The sequence below is a fragment of the Gymnoscopelus braueri genome, assembly GCF_963280865.1.
Source record: "Gymnoscopelus braueri genome assembly, chromosome: 23".
NCBI lineage: Eukaryota > Metazoa > Chordata > Actinopteri > Myctophiformes > Myctophidae > Gymnoscopelus > Gymnoscopelus braueri.
This window is the reverse complement of record NC_137625.1, coordinates 33,230,869-33,257,166: the sequence shown is the minus strand read 5'-3', so window position 1 is coordinate 33,257,166 and position 26,298 is coordinate 33,230,869. Positions and strand designations below refer to the sequence as shown.

The window sequence follows — 26,298 nt, the reverse complement described above, 5'->3', positions numbered from 1 at the left end:
ACCCTGATGCGTACCTCCATGTCCAAACTGACCTGTCCAGTTGTACTGGAGGCAAATTCTGTGCCCTAAAAATTAACTGTATATTTTAACCACTTTAATCCCTATTTTGGACATTATAAGAGAAAGGTTTATTTGTTTGTTTGTTTATTTATCATTCCTAATATTCCCCCCACAAATGTGGGGAATATAATATTCTACATTAGAAAATATGTTCACTATGAATAGAGGTGTGCCTTGAGATCTTGGTTTGTCCATTGCTGTGCATTGGGGCCCAAGCAGCTTTAAAACCACAGCTACGGTAACTGACCGTGACCCGTCTTGTCTCCTCCCTCTGCTGTCCAGATGTGTGTGACGGACATCTACAACCATCGCTTCCACCGCATCTTCCAGACCAACGAGAACCTGAGCAGCATCATGGAGCGCGACGACATCTATGTGTGAGTGGGCCCGTCACAGTTCTTCTTCTGTCGGCTGTCGATGTTTCTATCGTTCATGACATCGCTCTGAAAGTGATCCAAGATCTGCTATTTTCAAAAAATCTTGAAAGATTTTCGGAGAACACAGATCTTGTGTGGGGATCCCTGGCACTAAATCCTTTCAGATGGGGGGGACCCAAATACATATTAATTTGTATGTCCTTGGCATGAAAAGGTTAGAGAACCACCTCAGTTCCATAATATCAGTGGTTCTCATACTTTTTTCATGTCAAGGACCCCCAAAGTGATAAGTATTTGGTTTCTGGGCCCCCATCTCAAACTATATTGTTCCAGGGACCCCCCCAGAAGCAAAGATTTGAGTAAGAAATGTTCGCTTTAAAAAAATATATGTATATATTCAAAGATTTGCACACATTTTCAAGATAAAAACAAACAAAAAAATAGCAGATCTACAAGCTCATAGCACGGCACTTATGAGCTTATATATCTGCTATTTTTGAATAGCCCAAAGAAATCTTAAAATGACACAGATGCGTTCCTGGATTGAATGGGTTAACACTGTTGATTACTACCACAATATATAGCTATTTAATATAGAGTCTTCTTCACCATCCATCTCCCAGGTTTGAGGTTTCGGTGAACCGGCAGGAGGACTCGGACCACGTGGTGATCCCGGTGCACCTGAGGGAGAAGTACAAGCAGTCGGGCTACAACCACACCTCCACGCCTCTGTTCGGACAGCCCTTCCTCGTCACCGTGCCCCGGACCCTCAGCGAGGACAAGCTGTACAACATGCTGCTCCTACGCCTCTGGTAAGACCCCCATGGTCGCTAGTTTCTAAACATGGCAGTATTTTGTGAAAACGATGTGTTGTAAGTAAAAGTGGGCAATATTGTAATTGTGTTCCTGATTTCCAGCTGACTGAAAGGTATAAGTGGGGATGTGGTTAGTGGAGTGGTAAGGGGTTGAATTAATTAGCCATCGTTAACGCCCATTACCAGGCCCTGAGGGGGTCTAAAAGAGTGAAAGCTCTTGCAGCCATTTTCCTCTGCTTTGTCTATTGTGGCTTAACAAGCTTCAAATGAGCACAATCTTCTTCAAATATGTTTCTATGTCAATGAATGACACATCGTTTGAAAGCCTAGATTTTCACAATAACAATCATAATTTCCCAAAGCACTGTACTCACAGTCACATGTCGTTGAGTGGAAGAAGGAAAAAAGACGAACGATCTCTCAATAACTTTTTACGATCACCTCGAAATGATATTTATGTCCATGCATTTTCTCTAAAAACTCCGGTCATGGATTTATTAGTTGAGCGAGTGCAAAAACGATTGTAATAAAGTAGTAGTAGTAAAGTTTTAATATCAGTTATTTACAAAGTTTCGGCAGATTGTTCAGTAAAGCAGAAAAAGTCACAAAAATACTAAATGAGTTAATAGCACAGCAAGACTTGAGACATACTAGACTATGTCTGTCTGACATACATTTCAGAGCTTAAATTGACATGTAAATACGAAATAAATGCATAAACATGTAGGTAAGATATAAGGTTTGAACATCGCTAGCATATGCAGTTTATGCCCGATCGTTTTGAAAGGTATCACTAGTCGGTTGGCTTGTGTCTAATGTAAATCTCACTGAAGGATGTATTAATAGTGATATTTTGTGGTAAATGCAAGTAGATCATGAAGTCAGTGGAATCAGCAGGGTGTTTGTTGTTTTGCAGTCGGTTCGTGCGTTCCTCAGTGGAAGAGGAGGAGTCTGAGGAGAGTGAGGAGACGCACACCTCCAAACAACACACTGTCAACGGAAACACCACCAATGGTCTAATGGAGGAGGGCTCACCTAGTGAGTACACACACACACTATAGGTGTGCATTGTCACTGCCCTCACGATTCAATTTGATTACGATTCACCAGATAACAATTTGATTCTACAATGTTTCTCGATGCATCACACTTTTCTATATTACTGCACAACATGGTAAAAAAAAAATCAATACAAGCAGTCAGATATACTGAACAATATATTTTATTTAGAATTATAATATATATAATATTATGTACAGTATTATAATTATAATTATATATTATTGACACTTAGATGTCAGAGCCACTTGCCCATTGGGCAAGTACATGTCATTTTCTACTTGTCTTGCCCACTTGGCTGAAAATTAAATCGTCCTTTATAAAATTATAGGTACAATTTTAATCACCGTTCAATTAACACATTGACCGCCAGAGGTTAATCTCATAATGTACTCACCAGTGCCAACGTTTTATTGTTGTTTTTTGTTTTTTTCACGTCGCCATAGATCTTGTTAAAATCCTTAAGATTGAGCCTTACACGGTCTGTTTACATCGGCGACATCTCCCTGCGTGTACCAGTCCAAACCACGTGTCAAACGGAGCCGCCATGTTTGAGTTCTGACCGTTTATGTTAACATGAGAAATGCGAGGATGAAAAACTACATGTTTACAGGGGCTTTTACAGGGGTTTTTGTGTACGACTTAGAATGGAGACAGACGGGAAACAAAAAACGGGATCGCACTTCCGGTCGACATCGGGTGGTGTTACACTGAAAATGGTCCCCTTAGAAAATAGAAAAAAAGGAAAAAGCACCACAGCCCGTAGGCTACGGGATCGGCGCTTAACCGTTGGATTTAACGGCCCGTAGAACTACGGGCCCGGCGGTCAATGTGTTAACACCTGTTTTTTACTTGCCCGGTTGGGCAGCCCGAAAGCAGACTCCACCTGCCTGCAAGTTTTGTTTACCTGCCCCGGGCAGTCGGGCAGCCGTTAGTGTCAACCCCTGTTTTAAATTATGTATAATTAATTATATTTAGGCTATAATCGTCACGTTGCTGCATCGATGCAGAATCGTGCGCGGCCGAATCGCGATGCATTGCTGAATCGATTTTAAAATGGTTCAAAATGTCTATTTTCACTATTTTACATTCATATACAATATTTTGATTATTTATATTATTCATCGTCTTCCAGGCGAGATGGAGACGGACGAGCAGGACGACGAGTCGAGCCAGGACCAGGAGCTGCCTTCAGAGAACGACAACAGCCAATCGGAGGACTCGGTGGGCGGGGACAACGAGCTGGAGAACGGCGTGGTGGTGGTTGGGGGAGGGGGCGGGGCCCCCCAGAACTCCGCCCCCACCACCGCCGCCTCCACCACCACCACCACCGCCACCGCCACCACCACCACCACCACCACCGCCACCACCACCACGTCGGGGAGCCCCACCCCCCCGTCCCACCACCACCACCGCCATGACCACGACCAGACGGCCACTAGCACCAACCACGGCAAGACGCGCCTCTTCACATTCCAGTTCAACAACATGGGCAAGACCGACTTCACCCTCATCCAGGAGGACAGCCGACAGATACGCTTCGACGAGGCTCACCTCCGACTCAGTGGTGAGCACGGCCACGGCCTGTTAACCCATTCAATACCCGAAAAGCATCTGTGTCATTTTTAAGATTTCTTTGGGCTATTCAAAAATAGCAGATCTACACGCTCATGTAAGCTCATTTTTGGGGGGGAAAATAATCGTGAAAACGTGTGCAAATCTTTGAATATATATATACCGTATTTTCCGCACTATAAGGCGCACCGTCAGTGCGCCTTATAGTGCGGATGCGCCTTATAATCCGATGCGCCTTATATATGTATCAATATTGGTTCCCTTGGTTTCCGCACTATAAGCCGCACCGTCAGTGCGCCTTATAGTGCGGATGCGCCTTATAATGCGGTGCGCCCTATATATGAAAATAATACATTTATTGAAGGTGCGCATTATACTCAGATGCGCCTTATAGTGAGGAAAATACGGTACATTGTTAACTTGGATCTTTGCTTCCGGTGGGGGTCCCTGGAACAAAATATTTTGAGATGGGGGTCAAATACATATAATTTTGGTTGATCTTTGACATGAAAAAGTTTAAGAACCACTGATATATTATGGCAACATACATAAAAAAAATTAAAAAAAACTGTTTAGGGTTAGGCAAACTGATTTGAGTTAAAAATGTTCGCTTTAAAAACATATATATATTCAAAGATTTGCAAAAGAAATCAAACAAATACACACTCGGTGCACACTCGGTGCAAACAAATACACACTATGGTTATAGCTAAAAGATCTAAAATGACACAGTATCGATTCCCGGATTGAATGGGTTAAACACCCTATGATTATTATCACAATATAGAGCTATTTAACACTGTTACTGAACACACACTCTATAGCAATGATTACTATCACAATATAGAGCTATTTAACACTGTTACTGAACAAACACTCTATAGCAATGATTACTATCACAAAATAGAGCTATTTAACACTGTTACTGAACAACCACTCTATAGCAATGATTACTATCACAATATAGAGCTATTTAACACTGTTACTGAACAAACACTATAGCAATGATTACTATCACAATATAGAGCTATTTAACACTGTTACTGAACAAACACTATAGCAATGATTACTATCACAATATAGAGCTATTTAACACTGTTACTGAACAAACACTATAGCAATGATTTCTATCACAGTAAAGAGCTATTTGACACTTATTTTAACCAAAGAAAATCACTTACCCTACATTTATTGCCGTAGTTCATCATACAAGAGTTTCGTACAAAAGTAGTGAAAATAGCATAATAATAATATAACATAATAAGCTTGTAGAACTAATCCAGGTCTAATCGAATGATTACTGTGCATGTAAACACACTCAATGCGTCAACGTTTTTACAAACTAATGAATTCAAATAATGTAAACGGTGAGGTTCTCCTATAAGCCCTCCTAGGGTCAATCAATTAAGTAGAAGAATGGATAATCAATGACATGACTCCTCTTTGTGTATTGACAGATTGTGTTGTGTTCACAGACCGCTCCTACCTCTCCCTGGACTGGGAGCCCGAGTTCAAGAAGAAATATTTTGACGAGAGCATTGTGGAGGTAAAGACCAAACCTAGAAACGACTTTAGTACAAATTAATTGTATTGACTCATTGACTGCCGGAGTAAATAAAGAAATAAATCAGCCCTTGCCAGCGTTCTTGAGGGTTTTTACTAACCTTTCAAGAGCCACAGGACATTTCTCTCCAGGACGAGCGACACACGAGTGTCGCAAAAGACGGAGGAGTGTCTCTGCTTCCATAGGGGGAAAAAAACGTGTCACTGCGACCTTCCGTTCTTTAGTTATTGGTTGTAAAATCCTTTAACATTAGATCACAGCAAACCCAGCCCGTCCGATCTAATGTTCCTTTTTTAAATATTTTTTATCCCACGATTGTTGCCATTAGGGGGCACGGTGGTGGCACAGTGGCACAGTCGGTAGTGCTGTCGCCTCACAACTAGAAGGTCCTGGGTTCGATTCCCGCCGGGGACGCTGTGGGTGCTGGGGGCGTGTTCTCTCCTCCGCGTCATCAGTGCCCATACCCTAGGTGGGGTTGGCGAAAGGGCCTTTCTGTGTGGAGTTTGAATGTTCTCCCCGTGTCCCCTACCAAAAAACATGCAGTTATCCTGGTCTCTATACACGAATCCACGGAGTGCTGCCCTGTAGGTGGCGCAGTCATTGCTGCGGTGTCAGACTCGGTCAGCTGCTGCTGCGCGGTGTCAGTCAGCTGCTGTCACTGACTGCTCACGTTACTCTTTTACCTGCTTTTTACTAACTTTCACTAACACTAACTTTACAAAGATGTACAGAAAATCGGGACGAACCTGTGTAGTTTATGGCTGCTCCAACAGCCAAGCAGGTAAAGAGTAACGTCAACAGACGGACAGAACCGTAGCAGCAGCTGACCGAGTCTGACACCGCAGCGATGGCAGCGCCACCTACAGGGCTGCGCTCCGTGGATTCGTGTATACTGCCTGATGGAGGGGAAAGGAACTGGTTGCAATAACGTGTTCCTTCCACGCGCTAGTCCTACCGGGGAAACTCCCCCTTGTCAGGTGATAAGAAGCGGCCTGCTAGCTCCTCATGCATTGAAGGAAGCATGAGCTTAGTTCGGGGCTCTCCCCAGGCTGGCAGAGGGAGGATAGCGCCCAGGATTATAAGCTTAGGCAATTGGCACTGTGTGAAAAAATGGGTTACAAAAACCGTGGGATAAAAAAAAGGAACATTAGATCGGACGGGGCTGGGTTTGTTGTGATCACGTTATTTCCGGGTGTACTCTTCTACGGAAGTCAAAGGTTGGCGAAGGTTGTTTTCAGTGTTTTCTAGCGTAAACACTGAAAACACCAGCATACTTCAAAATACGTCAATGGTGGTGTGTGCGTTTGGATTGACATGCGTCAAAATACGTCAATGTTGGTGTGTGCGTTTGGATTGACATGCGTCAAAATACATCAATGGCAGTCAATGAATTAACTGGAAGAACAAAATGATAACAGTTAACTGGAAGAACAAAACAAAAAAAAGCAGTGCATATAGATTCTTCTCCAGTGGGAAGCATTGTTTCTCTAAATCTCACTCCTTGTCAGTAGCAGTTAGATAGTTGTGACAACACACCACAGGCAACGTTTGGACTCGCAGTTTATTTTTCCTTCCTTCTCTCTCTCCCCCCGTCACTGTCAACCACTCAGGACTTTGAGAAACACGAGAGCATGGACTACAAGCCCCAGAAGAAGGCCTTCTTTAAGCTCAAGGACTGCATCGATCTGTTCACCACCAAGGAGAAGCTGGGCGTGGAGGACCCATGGTGAGACTCACTCACACCACTATTATAACCCATTCAATCCGCGAACGCATCTGTGTCACTTTAAGATTTCTTTGGCTATTCAAAAATAGCAGATCTACAAGCTCATAGCGCGGCATGAGCTTGCAGATCTGCTATTTTTTGAAAAATCGTGAAAATGTGTGCAAATCTTACATATACATAATACATATTTTTTAAAGAGAGCCTTTATAATTCAAATCTTTGTCTCTGGGGGTCCCTGGAACAAAATATTTTGAGCTGGGGGTCCGCGGCCAAATACATATCTAAAAACGTTTTCTAAATCCTAACAGTATGTTGCTACTGTATATCAGTGGTGGTCCAACTTTTCCTTGTCAAGGACCCCCAAACTGATATGTATTTGGCTGCGGACCCCCGTCTCAAAACATGTTGTTCCAGGGACCCCCAGAAGCACAGATCTGAGTTAAACAATGTTCGCTTTAAAACATATATTCAAAGATTTGCACACATTTTCCACGATTAAAAATAAATAAATAGCACATCTACAAGCTCATAGTGCGGCACATAGTGCAGACGCTTTCCAGGTTTTAATGGGATAATACTAATGTCTAATATAGCTTTCATGCGGTACTGCAATACCATGACATCACACCCATGCTTCATCGCAACATAAAAGTTAATTATCATCGGCCGAGACTGATTCAGATAGAACCTTAGTATTCCCAGAGTGGGGAATTCACACAGCTCAGCAATAAAAACCTTTCTCGTCGGTGCCATGCAGAATTTGACGAGGAAATCTCGTCATTGGCAGGCAAAGAGTTAATGTCATTGACTGTTTTTCTTTTGGTACGGAAAAGTATTAGTTCTAATAATAATAATAATAATGGATTTTATTTATAACGCACTTTACATTTGCAAGAAATCTCAAAGTGCTTACAGAAGGCAAAAATTTAAAAACAGAAACATCACACCAATAAAAGAAAACAACAACTAAGAAACTGAACAAAACAATTAAAACATGGGGGCATAAAGCCTAGAGGTAAAACCAGCTAAAAGAATGCTTTGCTAAAAAGGTAGGTCTTTAGTCCTCTCTTAAAGCAGTCGACCGACTGTGGTGCTCTCAGGTGGACAGGGAGGGCGTCCGTTCTGGCACCGTTAAGGCACCCGCACCGGTATGGGATAAAACCCAATCCATACCCATCCCTGTGTGTGTGTGTGTGTGTGTGTGTGTGTGTGTGTGTGTGTGTGTGTGTGTGTGTGTGTGTGTGTGTGTGTGTGTGTGTGTGTGTGTGTGTGTGTGTGTGTGTGTGTGTGTGTGTGTGTGTGTGTGTGTGTGTGTGTGTGTGTGTGTGTGTGTGTGTGTGTGTCCTCCCAGGTACTGTCCAAACTGTAAGCAGCACCAACAGGCCTCCAAGAAGCTGGACCTGTGGTCTCTGCCCCCGGTCCTGGTGGTCCACCTGAAACGCTTCTCCTACAGCCGCTACATGAGAGACAAGCTGGACTCCCTGGTAGACTTCCCTCTCAGGTACACACGCACGCACACACACACACACACACTTAGGGCTGTCACGATTATGCCATTTTACTTTTAATTGTCGCTTTCTGTCATTGAACATTATGAATACAGATTACATTTCTGTTTGGCTTTTAGGCTTCGTAACTTTATACTTAAAGAAAAAATTCAACATTAATGGAAACATGGACACGATTTATGACGATTATGCAAAACATTATTGCGATTAGGCTATTATGTAATACTTGTGACAGGCCTACACACACACACACACACAGATATTTCTATTGTTTTAAGATCTTTGTTAACCAGGAAAACTATATTTTTCTTGTGGGGGTCCAGCATTTGGACGTCACGTGAATCAAAAGACCTCACTAGGCCGTTTTTTGTGGCGTCGTCATGCACTGATTTATACTTGGCTGTGTGCCGAAGATAGCAGATCTACAAGCTCACGACGCATTGTGAGCTTGTACTGTAGATCTGCTATCTTCGGTTTGTCTCGTCTCAGTTCTACTGGATCTCTCCTCCGCTAGTCCCTCCCTGACATTTTAGTGCAGTTTTTATTTGTTGGACGAAATTGTCCGTGTATTCAGTCATAGTTTCTGTCGTCATCGCTTAGTTTTCATTCATTTACTGTTGTGTCTCTACAGAGACTAGTTTTCATTCATTTACTGTTGTGTCTCTACAGAGACTAGTTTTCATTCAGTTACTGTTGTGTCTCTACAGAGACTAGTTTTCATTCAGTTACTGTTGTGTCTCTACAGAGACTAGTTTTCATTCATTTACTGTTGTGTCTCTACAGAGACTAGTTTTCATTCAGTTACTGTTGTGTCTCTACAGAGACTAGTTTTCATTCAGTTACTGTTGTGTCCCTACAGAGACTAGTTTTCATTCAGTTACTGTTGTGTCTCTACAGAGACTAGTTTTCATTCAGTTACTGTTGTGTCCCTACAGAGACCTGGACATGTCGGAGTTTCTGATCAACCCCAACGCTGGGCCCTGTCACTATGACCTCATCGCTGTGTCCAACCACTACGGAGGCATGGGAGGAGGCCACTGTAAGACCCCCCCCCCCCCCCCACAGACACACACACATTGCTTTGTGCCAATTTTTAACCCTAAAACTAAAGCCAAAAATGGCGTCGCAGCGTGATGCGTTGTGAGCTTGTAGATCTGCTATTGTTGGTTACACCACACTAGAGATGTTACCGATACTATTTATTTTTCTTCCCGATACCGATTCCCATAACTTGCGTATCGTTCGATACCGAGTACCGATCCGATAACCGATAATTTAAAACAAATCTAGGACAGTGGTTCTCAAAGTGGGGTCCAGGGACCCCCTCAAGGGGTTCCTTGAGGGGTTTCCAAATGGACCGTTAGATTAGAGGTCTGTAACTATAGGGTCCTTGAATTTAAAAAGTTTGAGAACCACTGATCTAGGAATAAATTATAACATAAATTAAAAGAAAGTAGTGCAACATCATCTGAAGCATTCAAAATGCAACATAATTGATGACTGTAAATGACATACAGTACCATCATCATGTGATAAACATACTCGCGGATACAGATACCAGCATTTTAGGCAGTATATCAGCAGCTTTTCTGATACTGATATTGGTATCGTAACAACTCTACACGCCACCAGCACACAACTTAAGTAACCCCCCCCCCCTGCAATAACTCTGAGGACCCCCCCCTTATCTGTCCATAACACTGATGATGTGATCATGTGACCCTCAGACACGGCGTACGCCAAGAACAAGGAGGATGACAAGTGGTACAACTTTGATGACAGCAGCGTGTCTCCGGCCAGCGATGATCAGATCGTGGTGAGTGCTGCTGTTCCTTAAGAAGCCTGCCGGGGGGCGCTGTTATAACACACAATACCACTCATATATCCTACTATATAATTGGAGTAACCTCTGTCTGTCTTGGGTGGTGGGTGGGTGGTCGACCGGGTATGGGCTAGTATTTATAAGTCAAGTCTCTGGTGCTGGTTGATTTAGAAAGATAGACCTGTGACTTATGACTGTGTGTATGTGTGCGTGTGTCCAGTCCAAAGCAGGCTACGTGCTGTTCTACCAGCGCCAAGACACGGTGAAGGGAACGGGATACTTCCCTCTGGACCGCGAGGAAGAGGAGGATGACGAGGTGGACGAAGAGGAGGAGGATGAGGAGGGGGAGGAGGGGGAAGCAGGAGGAGCGGAGAGACGGGAGAAGAAGAAGAAGAAGGGCGGCGCCTCCTCCTCTTCTGCCTCCTCCGCTGCCTGCTCCAGCACCATCACCTCCTCCTCGGCAGCGGCGGCCGGTGCGGCAGCGCCAGCGGCCGCCGGGGCGGCAGCAGCCACCGCCTCCTCCTCCGCTGCCGTGGCCGGTGCGGCGACTGGCGCCTCCGCCAGTGTCCAGAGCGACGAGGAGGAGGAGGACCTGAACGAGAACAGGAGGAGGAACGCCAACGAAGGGGAGGAGGAGGAGGAGGAGGAGGAAGGTGAGGAGGAGGAGGAGCCCAGTCGAGACGTTGCCATGAAAAGCAACTGAGGAGCGACAGACAGACGGACGGACGGTTTTCAGAACAAAACGATACGAAACAACGCAAAACGGCTCTTTTCGACTACAGGAGCTTAAAGACAAGCGTTAACCTCCGTGACCGCCGCGTGGGGGGGAAACGTATTTCACTGGTTCTGTGGTTTGTTTCCATTTTACGCTACGGCCGAGGTTTCACGTTAAAGATTCTCAGAACCTACGATGTTTGCGGGGCCCTGCTCAGGAGGTCGGTGGTACTTTAGAGTTCTCTGGGAACCCCCAGAACTCTTAGAATGTATCGTTTAAAAAATGTTTTTAAAATAGCAGCTCGCCTTTTTTTCATTAGGGTTTTTTTTCCTTCTTTTTTATGGCGTACCTTCAGGGGTGGTTCTGATTAATAATGGAAACCAAAACCAAATCCTCACGGAACATATCATGGGTTCTGGAAGGTTTCAGGTTATGATGGAACCCTTTGGTAGTCGAAAAGAGCCTAAAATGGAGAGAGAGAGACTTGGATCTTTCCATCCAAAAAAAGCCATATGGAACACAAGGCGAGGCAGAGGCCCACCCAACCCCCACGTAGGGGCCACACAGTGAGGGAGGGGCCCAAAGTGACTGTTAGGGGGGGCCCAAGGGACATGCCTTGCTAGGGGGTACTCTAATGACAAGCAATCTACTCTGTTGGTTGGATCACTGTGTGTGCGCGTGTGTGTGTGCGTGTGTGTGTGTGCGTGCGAGCATTGTGTGAGAGTGTGTTGCTTTTCGGGGCTTAAAGGAGTAGTTCACCCAAAAAAAAATCGTATTTTCTATCAATTACACACCCCATGAAGCCTTGATTTTGTAGAGTTTTTTGTTTGTTTTTTCCTGAGCCAATAATTTGATGACCGGTGGAAAAATGCTAATGTCTCCTACCGGAGACTCCGCCGGTCATCAAATGATTGGCTCAGGAATGTGACAAAAACTAAAACATCTCCATGAATTCAAGGCTTCACGGGTGTGTTATTGATAGAAAATACGTAATTTTTTGGGTGAACTACTCCTTTAGCAGAGCTTAACCACTTAAACCCCCCAGCATCCTTTATTGTGACTTTCGCCGGAAAATAGCCTGATTGACAAGCTCGCAACGTGTCGCGCTGCGACGCGTTGCGAGCTTGTCTATCTGCTTTTTTCTGTGAAATCTTTCCCCACGATAACGGAAAACTGAAAAGACACTAGCATAGAGCCCTGAGGGACTCCACTCTACCATAATGGGGTTTAAGCGGACTACTTAGTCTGCATCACTGCGTGCCGTTTCTAAAGTAACTTCCACTTTAGATTATGATTTCCCCCCTTTTTTTTCTCCTTTTCTTTTCCTTTTTTTATATACACAATATTTTGAGGAAAGAAAAACAAAACAAAAAAAAGCATTGTCTGCATATCATTTTACCATTGTTTATTACCATTATTAATATTTTTGGCCTTGTAAATATTTTAAAAACACATTTTTTCCTGATGCGCTGAAAGAAAATTGTTATTTTTTTTTTGAAAAAGAAAATGTCTTGTTGCACAATCACCAAACCCGCCACCCTCCCCTTGTGTTATTTTATGATTATGTTTCATATTAGTGCCAGTCGAACCGCAAGTTGTTTTACAAATGACTACTTCTCTCTTTTTTTCTCAGTTTAAAACGTGAAAAAAAAGAACAAAAAGGAAGAAAGCAAACCGAGACAGATACGTTAACCACTTAAATCCCAGAATCTGTATTGTGGGGAAAGCTTTGGTAGAAAATAGCCGATTGGCGCGCTGTGAGCTTGTAGATCCGCTATTTTCAGCCAAAGCTTTCCCCACAATAAGAGAAAACAGATAAGACACTAGTAGAGAGTCCTGAGGCACTCCGGTCAACCATATCGGGGTTTAAGTGGTTAAAGCTTGAGTTATACAGTAGTAGCGGGTCGCGGGTGTCGTCCATTGAAACTAGCAGATCCGCGACACCCCGGCACGTAGCTAAAGGTCCTTACAGATAAAGGAGTGGACGATTAAAACGATCAGAACATTTGTAGGTGAATATTTGACGTAAGAACTCTTTATTTAGTGGTGCCTCATACAAGGTTGTTGCTTTTTATTTGCGGTGAAAAAAATCTAAATCATTACACAAACAATTATGTTGCTTTATGGCTTGCGTTCTGTGTGGAAATACGAATCACACACAAACGTCAGTTTAAATTAATGCAAATGAATCTTAAACTAAATAAACGCTCCCAGTGTGTACGGACCTTAAGTATAAATCAGGCTTTGGAAGTCTGTTAGTTGTGGGGGAATTGAAAAGAAATGTAAAAACGGCCAAAATGTTCTAGCTGTTGTAATGCTGCTACTACTGCTGCTTCTTAGACATGTCATCAATGTGGTGAATTTGATCAAGTCTCGCTAGTTCTGTAAGTAGTTGTTCACCCAAAGTTTTTTTTTTTCCTATCAATTAAACACACACCAGGAAGCCTTGAATTCATGGAGATCTTTTACTTTTTGTCGCATTCCTAAGCCAATAATTCGATGACCGGGTGGCTGGTCAGTAGGAGACTCTTTGAGACTCTTTGAGACTTCGCCTGTCATCAGATTATTGGCTGAGGAATGTGACAAAAATAAAATTAATCTCCATTAATTTGAGGATTCATGGGGTGTTTAATTGATAGAAAATAAGATATTTTTTGGTGAACTATGACTTTAAGGCTGCTTTATACTTCGTCGAACAGCGACAGTGATTGGGCCGACAAAGAAATGTCGCGTTTTCAGCTGGAAAAAAAACTGGAAATGCGGCCACTTTTTGACGTCCAACACTGGGACGCTTGTTTTTATGACTTGTGAAAAAAGGCTTTACGGATGGACAAGTTAACCGGCTAACTTCAACCAAACTAAAAGTGTGTAGGGCTTCGTATATGTTGTAGACGTCATCAAAGTGGACGAATTGGTCCATTTTCGTAGTGAGGAGGAGACGTGTTTTTAGGAGCATCCAAATGCATGCGGAAAAAGCGTATTTCAAACCGGCGCATTTAGCTGCGTGCTAAAAAACAAAGTGTTTGGAAGTTAGCTGGCTAGCTGACAGATCCTGCTAACTGGGTGGTCCTTGTACCCACCCTCTTAAGCCTTGTTTATACTTAGTTGCATGCTGGTGTCCTGCTCAGTAAATAGCAGATCTACCAGCTCACAACGCGTCACGAATGTGACGCGTTGTGAGCTTGTAGATCTGCTATTTACAACATGCAACTAAGTATAAATCAGGCTTTAAATGGTGTTTGTAGCTTTACCAAGCCATTTCTCGCTCTCGTTTTTGCATTCACCACACTATCTCTCGCTCTCTTACTCTTTCCCCCCTCCATTCACACACTCTCCACCTCTTTCTCTCCCTCTCCTGTCCTAATTTATTTTTTAAATCTGTTTTCTCCCCTTTCTGTCTCTAATGTCTAATCATTTATGTATAAACCGGGCTTAATTTTTTTTCTCTCCTCACGTCTCTTTGCTCTATTTAGTCTCTTTTCCACTAACAAGAACTAAAGTGAACCGCTCCGTGCCATGAAACGGTATTTCACAGGTTGTGGGGTTTGTTTCCATAATATTTTCTTCTGTTCTGGCTCAGGAGGTACTGCTAAGCCTGAGTTCTGGAAACCTTAAATACTCAAACTTAAAGGTTCAACATTGTTCTAAAGTAGCAGATCTACAAGCTCGATTGTGTAGGCTAGCTATTTTTTGCTGTTTTAAATGATGCACCTGGTTACGGCTTATATTAGAAACGTCTAAACTAAATCTATGAAAGAACTTGTGGAAGATTTCAGGTAATGAACCTACCATTCATTACCTGAAACTTTCCACAAGTTCTTTCATAGATTTAGTTTTTGCGTTTCATCGTTTACGGTTAACCCTTCGTGGTTGAAGAGAGCCATTTCCTACCCGTCCCTCCCCTAAACAACCCCTTTGCTCTGCCGTCTCCCAATAGAGGGCTCTGTTGTTAGATTAGGAAACATGGGTGGTTTTCGTTTGACGTGTTCAGATCACCTCGGCCTTAAACTCTTAATCTGCCGCACCGGTTGCCTTTTTTTAAAATTCATTTGCACAGAGTTGTCACTTAAGCGTGCGCACACACACACACACACACACACACAAACTAAAGTCCATTATTTTGTTGGGGGATGATAACCCTGCTTGTGACATTATAGCCACTTTAGCTTGAAATCAATGTGTATTTTTGATTTTATTTTTTTCTGCCTTTTGGCTCACCTTTCTTTGCTTCGGTTGAATGTTTCGGGGGGGTGGTGGGGTGGGGGTCTTACAGGGTCGGTCCGTTGCCTTTAACGTTAAGCTGTAATAGGAATACATGGGTGTTGCTGTACATACCCCCCCCCCCCCCTCCTGTGGGAAAGAGCGGGTGGGGGTGGGGGGGGCTGCAGCATTCACATTGTGGGGAAAGCTTTCGCAGGATGTAGCCGATCGCCAAGCTCTCGTCACGTTGTAAGCTTGTCCATCGGCTATTTTCAGAGTAAGCTTTCCCCACATTAACAGAAAACCGGAAAAGACCCTAGTATAGAGCCCTGAGGGACTCCGGTCAACCGTACAGGGTTTAAGTGATTTGGGGAGGTTTGATATCGTGGGTGGAACGCAACTGTTCGCCGTCAGTCCGTCCCTCTTCTTGCCTTGACCTGAAAATCTACTCAAGGCGTCGTCCATGTTTTTCCACACGAGCATCTCCCCTCCCGGGTGGGGCGGTGGGCTTTGACTAGCAGCACAGCAGCTGCAAAACTCTTCTCGTGGGGGTGGATACGGATGGATACGGGTGGGCCGGTGGAACGTCACTTCTCCGCCAGCGAGATGCAACGCTCACTTATTATAGGCTTATATACGATATACTGTACATAAGAAAGTTCACTCTGTGAGTGCACAATTTGATAAAAGTTTATTTATTTATATGTAAGCATTTAATAATTCAGAAAAAGAAAAAAAAACTATATATAAATCGTATTTAAAGATCTCGACACAAAGGCTGAAGACCCTGGGGGCTGGGCGACACACATGACACACTAGGTTGGGAAGTCTTGCAATGCTGACGCCTGTCGAGGTTTTTTCGAGGAGAAAGTTGTGTGTTTATTTTATTTTTATTTTTTAAAGGATGCATTCTGTTTTTTGGGGGGTGGGGTCTTGTTTTTTTTTCTAATGTTATTTCCGGACATCCTTGCATGACGACATGGACATGGACGGGGGGGGTACGTACAGGGGGGTTTCCAGGTTTGGCTGCACTTGAATTCACTTGGGTTTACATTTGACAATGTGCATGTGTATTTATACACAATCTTCAATAAAGTTGTGTTAAAGCCTCCCCGAGTTGTCCTGTCATGATGCTTAATGAGCTGGTTCTCAAAGTGGAGCTCCCAGGGGTCCTGGGGTGGGTTCTAGGGGGGTCTCTAGCTAAATTAAGTGTACAATTTAAACATTTTTATAGATGGGCTATTTTTTTTTTTTATTACTCTTGCCAAATCAATTATGGGGACCTAAAACAGTGCTTCTCAACCTGTGGGTCGGCACTTCTAGGGGCGTTCCCACATGATTTTTGGGGGGTTCCCCATGCAGATGACAGTGAAGTGACAATTGAAGGACTTTTAATACCTTTTTAAACATAAAAAAAGAAATACGAAAAAAGACCATTACTGCATCAAAAGTAATGAACAAACTAAACTATAAAAACTGCTCAAACTGGCCAAATTGTCAAATAACATAAGAAAGAGGCAAACATCTTTTAAATAGCTGTTCTACAAGCTCACAACGTCTTGCGTTTGCGATGCATTGTGAGCTTGTAGATCAACTATTTTCACAATATGTATCTGTGGAACCGAGTCAACTCCTACAATTCCAAGTGCCTGTCAGGGTGGGGGGTCCCCAGTTCAAATATGATTATTTTTTGGGGGGGCCACGGCCTGAAAGGTTTGAGAACCACTGCCCTTACACACTCTCTTCAGATGGTGAATACATATTAATTTGGGGTCCTTGACATTTAAAACCAATGCATTGTGAGCTTATAAACTTTTTTTTTTGTATGATGAAACTATTAAAAGAAGGCCAAGGTCAAAGGTTAGTGACAGGTGTGTAGGACAAACAGGAAGGTCCAAATGTTCACAAAGAGATCTTTGACATCTAATATCAAAGAAAGAACTGTGTGTGTGTGTGTGTGTGTGTGTGTGTGTGTGATCCCTTTGTGAACGTATGACAACTAGAATTGGGGCTTCACCATCTCCCGTTGTGTGCACTGTTGTACCGTCTTTGTGAGGATGAGGAGGTCCCTCATTGGCACAAAATATTCTCAGATGTATTCAATCAATCATGCATATTCATTTGGGGATCCTTGACATGAAAAAAGTTGGAAAACTGTGTGTGTGTGTGATTTGTGGTGACATACAGTATGGGGGGGGGGGTCTCCTGGGAATGCAGTGCAGCACTGGACATGATGTACCATTTGGTGTTGTGTGCCCTCTGGTGGCGGTGTACTGCACCGCTCCCCTCCCGTCCGTCCAATAGGCGGAGAGGACGGACGGTGTCCCCAAGCCACGCCCATCCGTACGCAGATGCAAGTGAGAACGAAATACATAACCTTGTAGAATTTAGTTGGAGAGTGGAAATGTGATTATAATACAAACCACTGACAGCACACCACAGAAGCATGAAATATTATTATTATTTAGCCATGTCACATGTAGCCTACTTGCTGCGTGACTAAAGGTGGATAATATGAACCAACTGGTCCAAATGGACCCTGGGCCTATTACACGAAAGGAGAATTAAATAAGCCTGGATTTAAGTTAAATCCAGGTTTGACAAAGTCTGGTCCGTACAGCCTGGTTTATTCCGTTCCATGAACGCCAAGCCAGGCTAAAAAGGAGCGACTTTGTCGAGCTAGACCTTGTCAAGCCAGTCTGTGTCGAGCCAGGATGGTAAAGCCAGGCTTCACGAGACCATGAAAGTCGATAGCAGAATCCTTGAACTTGACCAATCATGGAGCCCAAAACCAGAGCAGCATACTTCTCTGTGGCTGAACAGCAGCACTGCAGCAGCTCATGGAACAGTTCCCAGGAATTACATTTAGGGCAGGCGAGATACACCCCCCCCCCCTACGAATTGGGGGTTACTCGAAGAAAAATCTCGGGGGAAACGTTAATAAAAACAATATGCATGTATAATCAATCAATCAATTAATTATTCAGCGGTGGTCTCTTCATGTTGTAGTTTAGTAATGAATGGCTCAAGCTGCTCTCAGAGACCCTTTTATGCCAGGTGAATACAGGTGTATATCAATTTAGGGGTCCTTGCCATGAAAAAGGTTGAAAACCACTGTTCTAAATGGCAGTGGTTCATAAACTTTTTAGCTCAAGAGTCTTGAGGCTTGGGTCCCGGCTCCTGGGGAGACATCAAATTTCTCTTTTGGGTCTTGAGTCTCAAGACCCAAGATCCAAAAGAGAAATTTGATGTCTCCCCGGGAGCCTGGGTCTTGACTCAAGACCCAAAAGAGAAATTTGATGTCTCCCCGGAATCATACGAGGAAGTAAAATGTATAATAAGCAAGAAAGGAAACACGGCCGCAATAAATGGATCCAGGGAGAAAGCGTGGCAAAGTATTGCAGACAAATTAAATGCACAAGTCGTCCAAAAATATATACAATTTATATACAAGTCCATAAATATATAATTCAGTTAGGCTTAACTCTCTCAGTGCCACGCCCCGAGATATCCCGAGTTTTTCCCGAGTACCCTCCGTGCCAGCACGAGAAATCCCGAGTTTTTACTTTTGACTGTGGTCGCGCTATTCTGTTTATTTTTCATGATCACTTTCGCTTCCTGACTCCTTCAGACTCATTGGGTTCCGGTTTCATGACGCAGATTCCGTTTCCGGTTCTCATTTTTTTCCCGCGTTCATTTTTGGCCAGAATAGGGAAAGTCACGTTTTTTCACACGGTATAAAAAACGAACGGAGAGGTCCACGTCTAGTCTCTTTGGTCTGGGTGACGATCAGTCATCGTAGTCGTGTATCGCATCGTAATTTAGCCCGATCAACGATTGTCGAAAATGTCAACATCCGGTTATGACCGGATGTGACGTAAGCCTGTTTGGGAGGGGGCGAGTGAGCCAGCGAGGTCATCAATGTGTCGATTTGTTGCTCTCTACTGGTAGAACTGTATTATGGGTTTAAAAACCCAATCAGATTATTTATTTGAATGAAAAATTACAAAATTACAAAATAAAAAAAAACGCAAATTTCTGGCACTGGGGGAGTACTTTATGAAAATACTCTTGGCACTGAGAGAGTTAAACATGAGGAGTGTATAGTGAATATTGGAATTATCGCTTTTATATCTTATTGTATTTATTTCATTTTATTTGAATGCAGGGTCATTAAAATGAGTCCATATACAAACACATGTGTTGAATTAACTGTGGAAAAACTTGAAGAACAAGGCACTGGATTAAGTAAATTTGACTGTTAGCCTGGTCCCTACCAGGCTAACTTCACAGCAAAATTTCCATGGTAACTAAGGTACGTAGGATTGCGTAAATTTCCTTTCGTGAAATCGAGTCATGGATAAACTTATCCAGGGTGCTCTGGCTAAACTAATCTGGCAAGATAATTCAGCTTTCATGAAACCGATTCATCGCTAATCCTGGCTAAATTAAGCCAGGATAGGTGTTAAATCCAGGTTTAACCCCTAATTCTGCTTTCGTGAAATAGGCCCCCTTACATGTCTGTAATTCTTCCAAGAGTGTGTACAAATGGAACCAAATGGGTCCATTTGTATACTCTGAGTTATGTGGGTACTTGAAATGTAAAAAGTTTGAGAACCATTGATTTAGATAAAGTGGTAAAGTGAGAATGTGGATTTGAACCCACCAGGACCTATGCCTTTAAGCAAAAACAAGTCCTTCATGTCAAGGACCCCCAATTTGGTCCCAGGACCACACTTTGAGAACTACTGTATTAGGTGATGGTAATGATTCATCAAGACTGTGAGCTGAAAAGCTTTAGAAGTGAAGGATTGATTTTGGCCGTGTTACAAACTCAAAGTCCTCGAAAAGGCACTCTTAATATAACTACAAGCAGAAGGAAAAAAGATTATTCACAGTACCGAAACATTGTTGATTTACATTGATTGTTTATTATTTATTTCTTAAGTATTTCTCTTTATTTCTGGGGAAAAAAAAGAAGAAACACTGAAGAAAAACATTGTTTTCTTCGCTGCACGACAAAAAACATGAAAAATATCTCATTTAGTTTTTTAACTTCATAAGTTACGTTTTTTCATTTTTACAATGATGTCATTTTCACATTCACAACAAAAGAAGACAGAAGGCAGAAGTCTTGAAACTGCCGTCTAGAATGAAACCTCCCCGTTTCAACAGTATTTATTTACAGCTCGTCATACGCCTCTGGCTGGCGTAAAATCATGAATAAAAAACAATAATCAATCAATCGTTAATAAATGAAAAAATGCAAAGAAATTCCATTAAAAGCAAACAAGCTAAAATGTTTGGGAACACTGGTCTACAAAACTGTGTAGATGGGGTCAGATATTGACCCCAGAAACACCCTCCCCCAAAAAAGAAAAGAAAAGACTGCGAAGATTTCAAAGAGGGGAACATGATTCATTTCACGGGCAGAACTTTAACCCATTCAATCCGGGAACACATCTGTAATTAGTTTATTTCTTTGGCTATTTAAAAAAACACGAATATATATATTTTTAAAGCGAACATTTGTAAAATATTTGTGTTCAAGGGACCTCCAGAAGCAAAGATTTGAGTTACAAATGTTCGCTTTAAAAATATATATTCAAAGATTTGCACAAAATGTTCACAACTAAAAAATAGCAGATCTACAAGCTACGAGCTTGTATATGTGCTATTTTTGAATAGCTTAAGTATAAAATAAGGGTTATAGCTAAAATCTAAAATGACAGATGCGTTCCCGGACACACACACACACACACACACACACACACACACACACACACACACACACACACACACACACACACACACACACACACACACACACACACACACACACACACACACACACGTTACCCTGAGTTGGATGACCACATGCACATGGGCGGCATAATAAAAAATAAATAACATCTTCATTCTATCACATTCATCGATGAAGTAACTGAAAGGCTTACATAGACATTGACTGTCGGGTCGTACGATTGGAAGTTCCAAAGGAATGAACATTCAACAGAAGCTACACATATTAAGGCCCCCAATTCACCCGCTTTTATTACAGCCTGACATTCTATATCGTCTCTGTCGGGGTGGAAACCTCATACTGTATGTCCAAAAACTGTTACTTTTCAGGATTCAAATTCAAAAACATCAAAAGTAGCAGATCCACAAACTCAAAACACAAAAAGTTAGAATATGGAGATAAGACGTTTCCGCCCGACAGCAACGATATACAGGCTTGATGATGTCCTGTCTCTTTCAAAGGGATATTTAATTTTCAAACATGTTTGGGGTCATTTGGCTGGACGATATCAGTCACGAGAACCAAGGACTTGTGTTTTCAGTGAATCCATCATGGTTAAAATGGAGCTTGAAGTTACAATGGGTTTGTCTGAATATCAAATACCTAAATACTGAATCAAGCAACTTAAAAAACTGTCTGGGGTGAAACACAAAAGCCTGAGTAGACGTTAAAATGACCCCAAACATGTTTGAAAGTGACAAATACCTTTACATTTCAAGTTCTCCCTTTAACTCTGACAGTATACAACTGGAACCAAATGGACCTGTTAGGGTCCATTTGGTTCCAGTTGTATACTGTCAGAGTTACAGACTTAATAAGGGTTAATTTAGACCCCTCTAAAAAAAAACAGAGAGTCTCTAGGCTGGAACCCACTTTGAGAACCACTGGTCTAGATAACCCTCAAAACAACTAGAACATTGAAACAATAAAAAATGTCAGTTGTACAAAAGTGAAAAACAAAACAAATCTCTAGTGTCACATAGCGTATTCCAAGGAAACGGACTCGGAATGAGAACAAGAAGAAAATGCGGCCCAGCATGCTGATAAAAATAAATAAATATGGAATGAATGATGTGGGAAGGCTGGTTTGCACCATATGAAACTCCATCACAATATACAGTATTACAGCCACTTTAACCACGTAAAGCACCACGACACTTTGGTAGAGGTTTGGATTGCCATGATGGAACTCCAATGTTGGCCAGATAATCTTCAGTAGTTGGTTAGAAATAGATTTGACAAAATAGTCTCCTGATTGATTGGTTGCAGTGAAAAAGCTCTCAAAATCAATCTTTTAGCACATAAAGCAAAGCAGATTTTGTTAATGTGTACAAGAAGCATTAAATAGATACATTAAATAGATATTATGTCAAACTTCCTGTTGATATTACTACTATTTTACCATTTGAATCCAGATCTACAGATCCAGTCAGTAAAATATTCATTCTTTTTTGTTTTTGTTAATGCAGTGTTGAGTTTTGTGATCGACGTATTGGCAGAATCTGCCGTTTGTGTTCGTTTATGAGCTAAAAGAGTGATGTTGAGGCCTGTTTCAAAGTGCACTTATCTTTCTACGGAGATTCATTATTTTTTGGGGGGAAGATTTTAACATTTCAACTTTTCAAAAGTTTTTGCCCAAAGTAGGGATGCCAGTCAGGTTGAGAGTGGTTAAAGAATGCAGATAATTGCGATTGCCAGCCAGGATAAGTCAACTGGATGCATTGATTGATTGATTGATTGATTGATTGATTGATTGATGGATTGATGTGACAGGGGAACTGCATCTCTCAACAAGAACTTTCTTCTTCCATTGTTCGTTCAAAACTGCCATGGGTTTCTAAACTGCCATGGGTTTCTAAACTGCCATGGGTTTCTAAACTGCCATGGCTTTCTCAACTCGCTGAGCCTGTGCAAGGAGCACGTTCAAAGTGAAACGACATTTTGGACAAACAGCACTTAATGGCTAAGCTCTGAACTGATTGTGCCGTATTTGGCCGCGGACCCCCATCTGGAAAGGTTTTTGCCAGGGACCCCAAGAAAGAAGTATATTTTAAAAATAATATTCAAAATGTTCATAACATTTTCAATATTTTTCAAAAATAGCAGATGTACAAGCTGTGAACTTGTACATCTGCTATTTTTTAATAGCCAACGCATAAATGGATAAAGTGGTTAAAATGATTGTGATGCTATGTTAACTACTGCACTTTTGCTGGGGACCACCTAAGGACCCCTGGGGGTTCCCGGACCCCACTTTGACAACCAATGCTGTAGAGCGTCTTAAAACAAATCTTCACTGCAAAACTTGAAGCTTAGTGTTCAGAGTAAGAGTTCAAATGACATTAAAAAGGGCTTATCCTGTAATAACAAATTGGTTTCAAGAAGTATTTTGAGCCCAGGTATAACTAGGCTTATGTTCTCAATAATGTTTTACATTGTTTCATGTCTGAACATTTATGGTAAAAAGTAATAATAATCTGGTAAGACTGTATATAAGGTTGGGTCTATAATTCATTATAATCACATTTATAATGCATCATAATGGACTTATAAGGTTAAATAACGCTATAAATGTGTATAATTACGGAAAACAACTTACTGTATAACAGAGGCACTTTATATCTGACTTAGTTATGGTACAGTTGTTATAATGTGCTGTTCCACTGAACTTATAGCTCTTATAATACTTCATAAACCTTGTTATAAGTTGTTATGCATAATTATAAACATTTATATTGAGTGTTATGATGCCTTATCATAAGCGCATTATAATGGATGATAAATGCGATTATAATGCATTATATATATCTTAATATAAAGTCTTACCAGAACTCCCTCATAAGTTATGTTCTACACTTACATTACAAATACAAACTCAACATTATGACTTTTACCAGAAACACAATATCAGTACATAAACATAAAAAACCTGTTGTGTTCATTTAAATCAACTTGGAGATAAATTAATCTGATATTAACACCCTGGACTGTACTGTGTGAAATCCATTAGACCCCTGGTTATATTTCTGTTAAGCTTCATTTATACTTCACCATACGACAGTGTTGTACAGTGAAGTATACGTTAAAGGGCAAGAACACTTTGGTAGAGGTTTGGGTTGTGTAGTTACCTTGCCATGATGTAACTCCAAAGTTGGGCGAGGTGTGAAAAATTGTTGATTATTGATTAGAAATTGATAATTCAAAATATGAATGGTGAAACAGCTCTCAAAGTCACTCTTTTAGCCCGTAAACAAACACAAACAAAGCTGATTCTGACAATATAGAATATCACCAAACCCAGTACTGTTTTCTTTTTTATAAAACAAATTCAACTTCCTGTTGATTTTGCTATTTTTATTAGGAAGAAAACCCGGACTGGATCCATGGATCCGGATATTCAAATAGTAAAATGAACAGGAAGTTGACATTTTTATAATAAAAAAAAACAAGCTGATTCTAACAATATAGAACGTCACAAAACCCAGTACTTTGTTTGTGTTCGTTTACGGGCTAAAAGAGTGTCTTTAAGAGCTGTTTCACCGTACAATGTAAGTCAATGAGGAGCATATTTTGAATGATCAATTTCTAATCAATGCGGCAATTATTGTTGATGTCTTGTCCACCTTTGGAGTTACATCATGGCAAATGAACCACACAACCAAACCTCTACCAAAGTGTTCTTTCCCCCGTAAGCATAACCATTGTTCCTACTACAAGCCATGAGGCAGTATCGTACGACAACCAAACTTAACACCACTAACACACTGTATTCATTCCCAAAATGAGCAAACATCCAATCCACCGGAGACCCTCCATCATCAGTACAAAGGCTTGGTCCCTTTTCTGCTCAGGGATTTATTTACAACCTCCTGGCTTTGCTTTGGCTCTGACATTTCTTCTCCAACCGGAGGCCATAGGAAGCACACCTCCTCACACAGGTCAGGTCGAAGGTCAGGTGTGTGTGTGCGTGTGTGTGTGTGTGTGTGTGTGTGTGGGTGGGTCAGGCTCACGCTCACGTCAGGTCGTGCCCAAAGCCCTCTGAATCCATGGGACGTCGCTCGACACTGGCATGGGAACGACCACTGTGCTTTAAACTGGTCCGATCAATGGATGGATCTATCGATCCGCCTGGCGATTTGGAGGCAACACTCCAGGAAGCCCTGCTGCAGCACAGCAAGCGGTCAGCGCGCTTCCGGTGACAACGTGACGACTGACACAAACACAAATAAAAACAAAAATTGCTGACTGGTAAAGAGGAGAAAGAGGGCAGACAGAGACAGAGAGAGAGAGTTCTCAAACCTTTTCACGTAAAGGACCCCCAAAGTAATATGTATTTTGGATGCGGACCCCCATCTGAAAATGTGTTGTGCGAGGGACCCCCCACACAAGATTGAAAAAAAGAAATATTTGAAATTTGTCACATTTGTAAGATTTCTTTTTTTTTTAAGCAGATGAGCTTGTAGATCGGCTATTTTCAAATAGCGGAAGTATATCATTTAGATAGGGGTTAAAGTAGTTAAAACAAAATGTAGAAATAAAAAAAGAAGTGCTTGTCTTTCAGTGGCACTGGTTTCAGCGTCCTACTGTACTGTACGTACAGTAATCCCAACACCACTTAAAACGCCATACGGTCCCTCAGGGCTTTATGCTAGTAGTGTCTTTTCTGTCTTCTGTTATCATGGGGAAAAAAGCTTTCACAGGAAAATAGCCGATTGACAAGCTTTACAACACGTCACAGCGCGTGGCAGTCCCACCGATGTTGTGACAGTCCCACCAATGTCGTGACAGTCCCACCGATGTCGTGACAGTCCCACCGATGTCGTGACAGTCCCACCAATGTCGTGACAGTCCCACCGATGTCGTGACAGTCCCACCAATGTCATGACAGTCCCACCGACGTTGTGCCCCCTCCGTCAGGGCTGCCGGTTCCCCTCCTAGGGCTGCCGGTTGCCCCCGGCCCCAGGGCTGCCGGTTGCCCCTGCCCCCAGGGCTGCCGGTTGCCCCCACCCCCAGGGCTGCCAGTTGCCCCCTCCCCCAGGGCTGCCGGTTGCCCCCAGGGCTGCCGGTTGCCCCC

The 26,298-nt window shown here is 42.3% G+C and overlaps 1 protein-coding gene across 5 annotated transcripts in view; it reads left to right on the top strand.

Moving 5' to 3' along the window:
* The window catches only part of usp15 (ubiquitin specific peptidase 15), a 66,805-nt gene extending 50,406 nt beyond the window's left edge, over nt 1–16,399 (top strand). For 4 of the 5 annotated variants that reach the window (XM_080420650.1, XM_080420648.1, XM_080420651.1 and 1 more), the window contains 10 exons: nt 343–437; nt 1,061–1,249; nt 2,169–2,290; nt 3,447–3,878; nt 5,344–5,432; nt 7,061–7,176; nt 8,528–8,677; nt 9,620–9,723; nt 10,412–10,500; nt 10,727–16,399. In XM_080420650.1, the coding sequence (XP_080276776.1) occupies nt 343–437; nt 1,061–1,249; nt 2,169–2,290; nt 3,447–3,878; nt 5,344–5,432; nt 7,061–7,176; nt 8,528–8,677; nt 9,620–9,723; nt 10,412–10,500; nt 10,727–11,209 (1,869 nt within the window). In that variant the 3' untranslated portion in view covers nt 11,210–16,399. The remainder of the gene's footprint in view (nt 1–342; nt 438–1,060; nt 1,250–2,168; nt 2,291–3,446; nt 3,879–5,343; nt 5,433–7,060; nt 7,177–8,527; nt 8,678–9,619; nt 9,724–10,411; nt 10,501–10,726) is intronic. The other variant, XM_080420649.1, reaches the window with a different exon arrangement.
* Nucleotides 16,400–26,298: the final 9,899 nt, after the last annotated feature.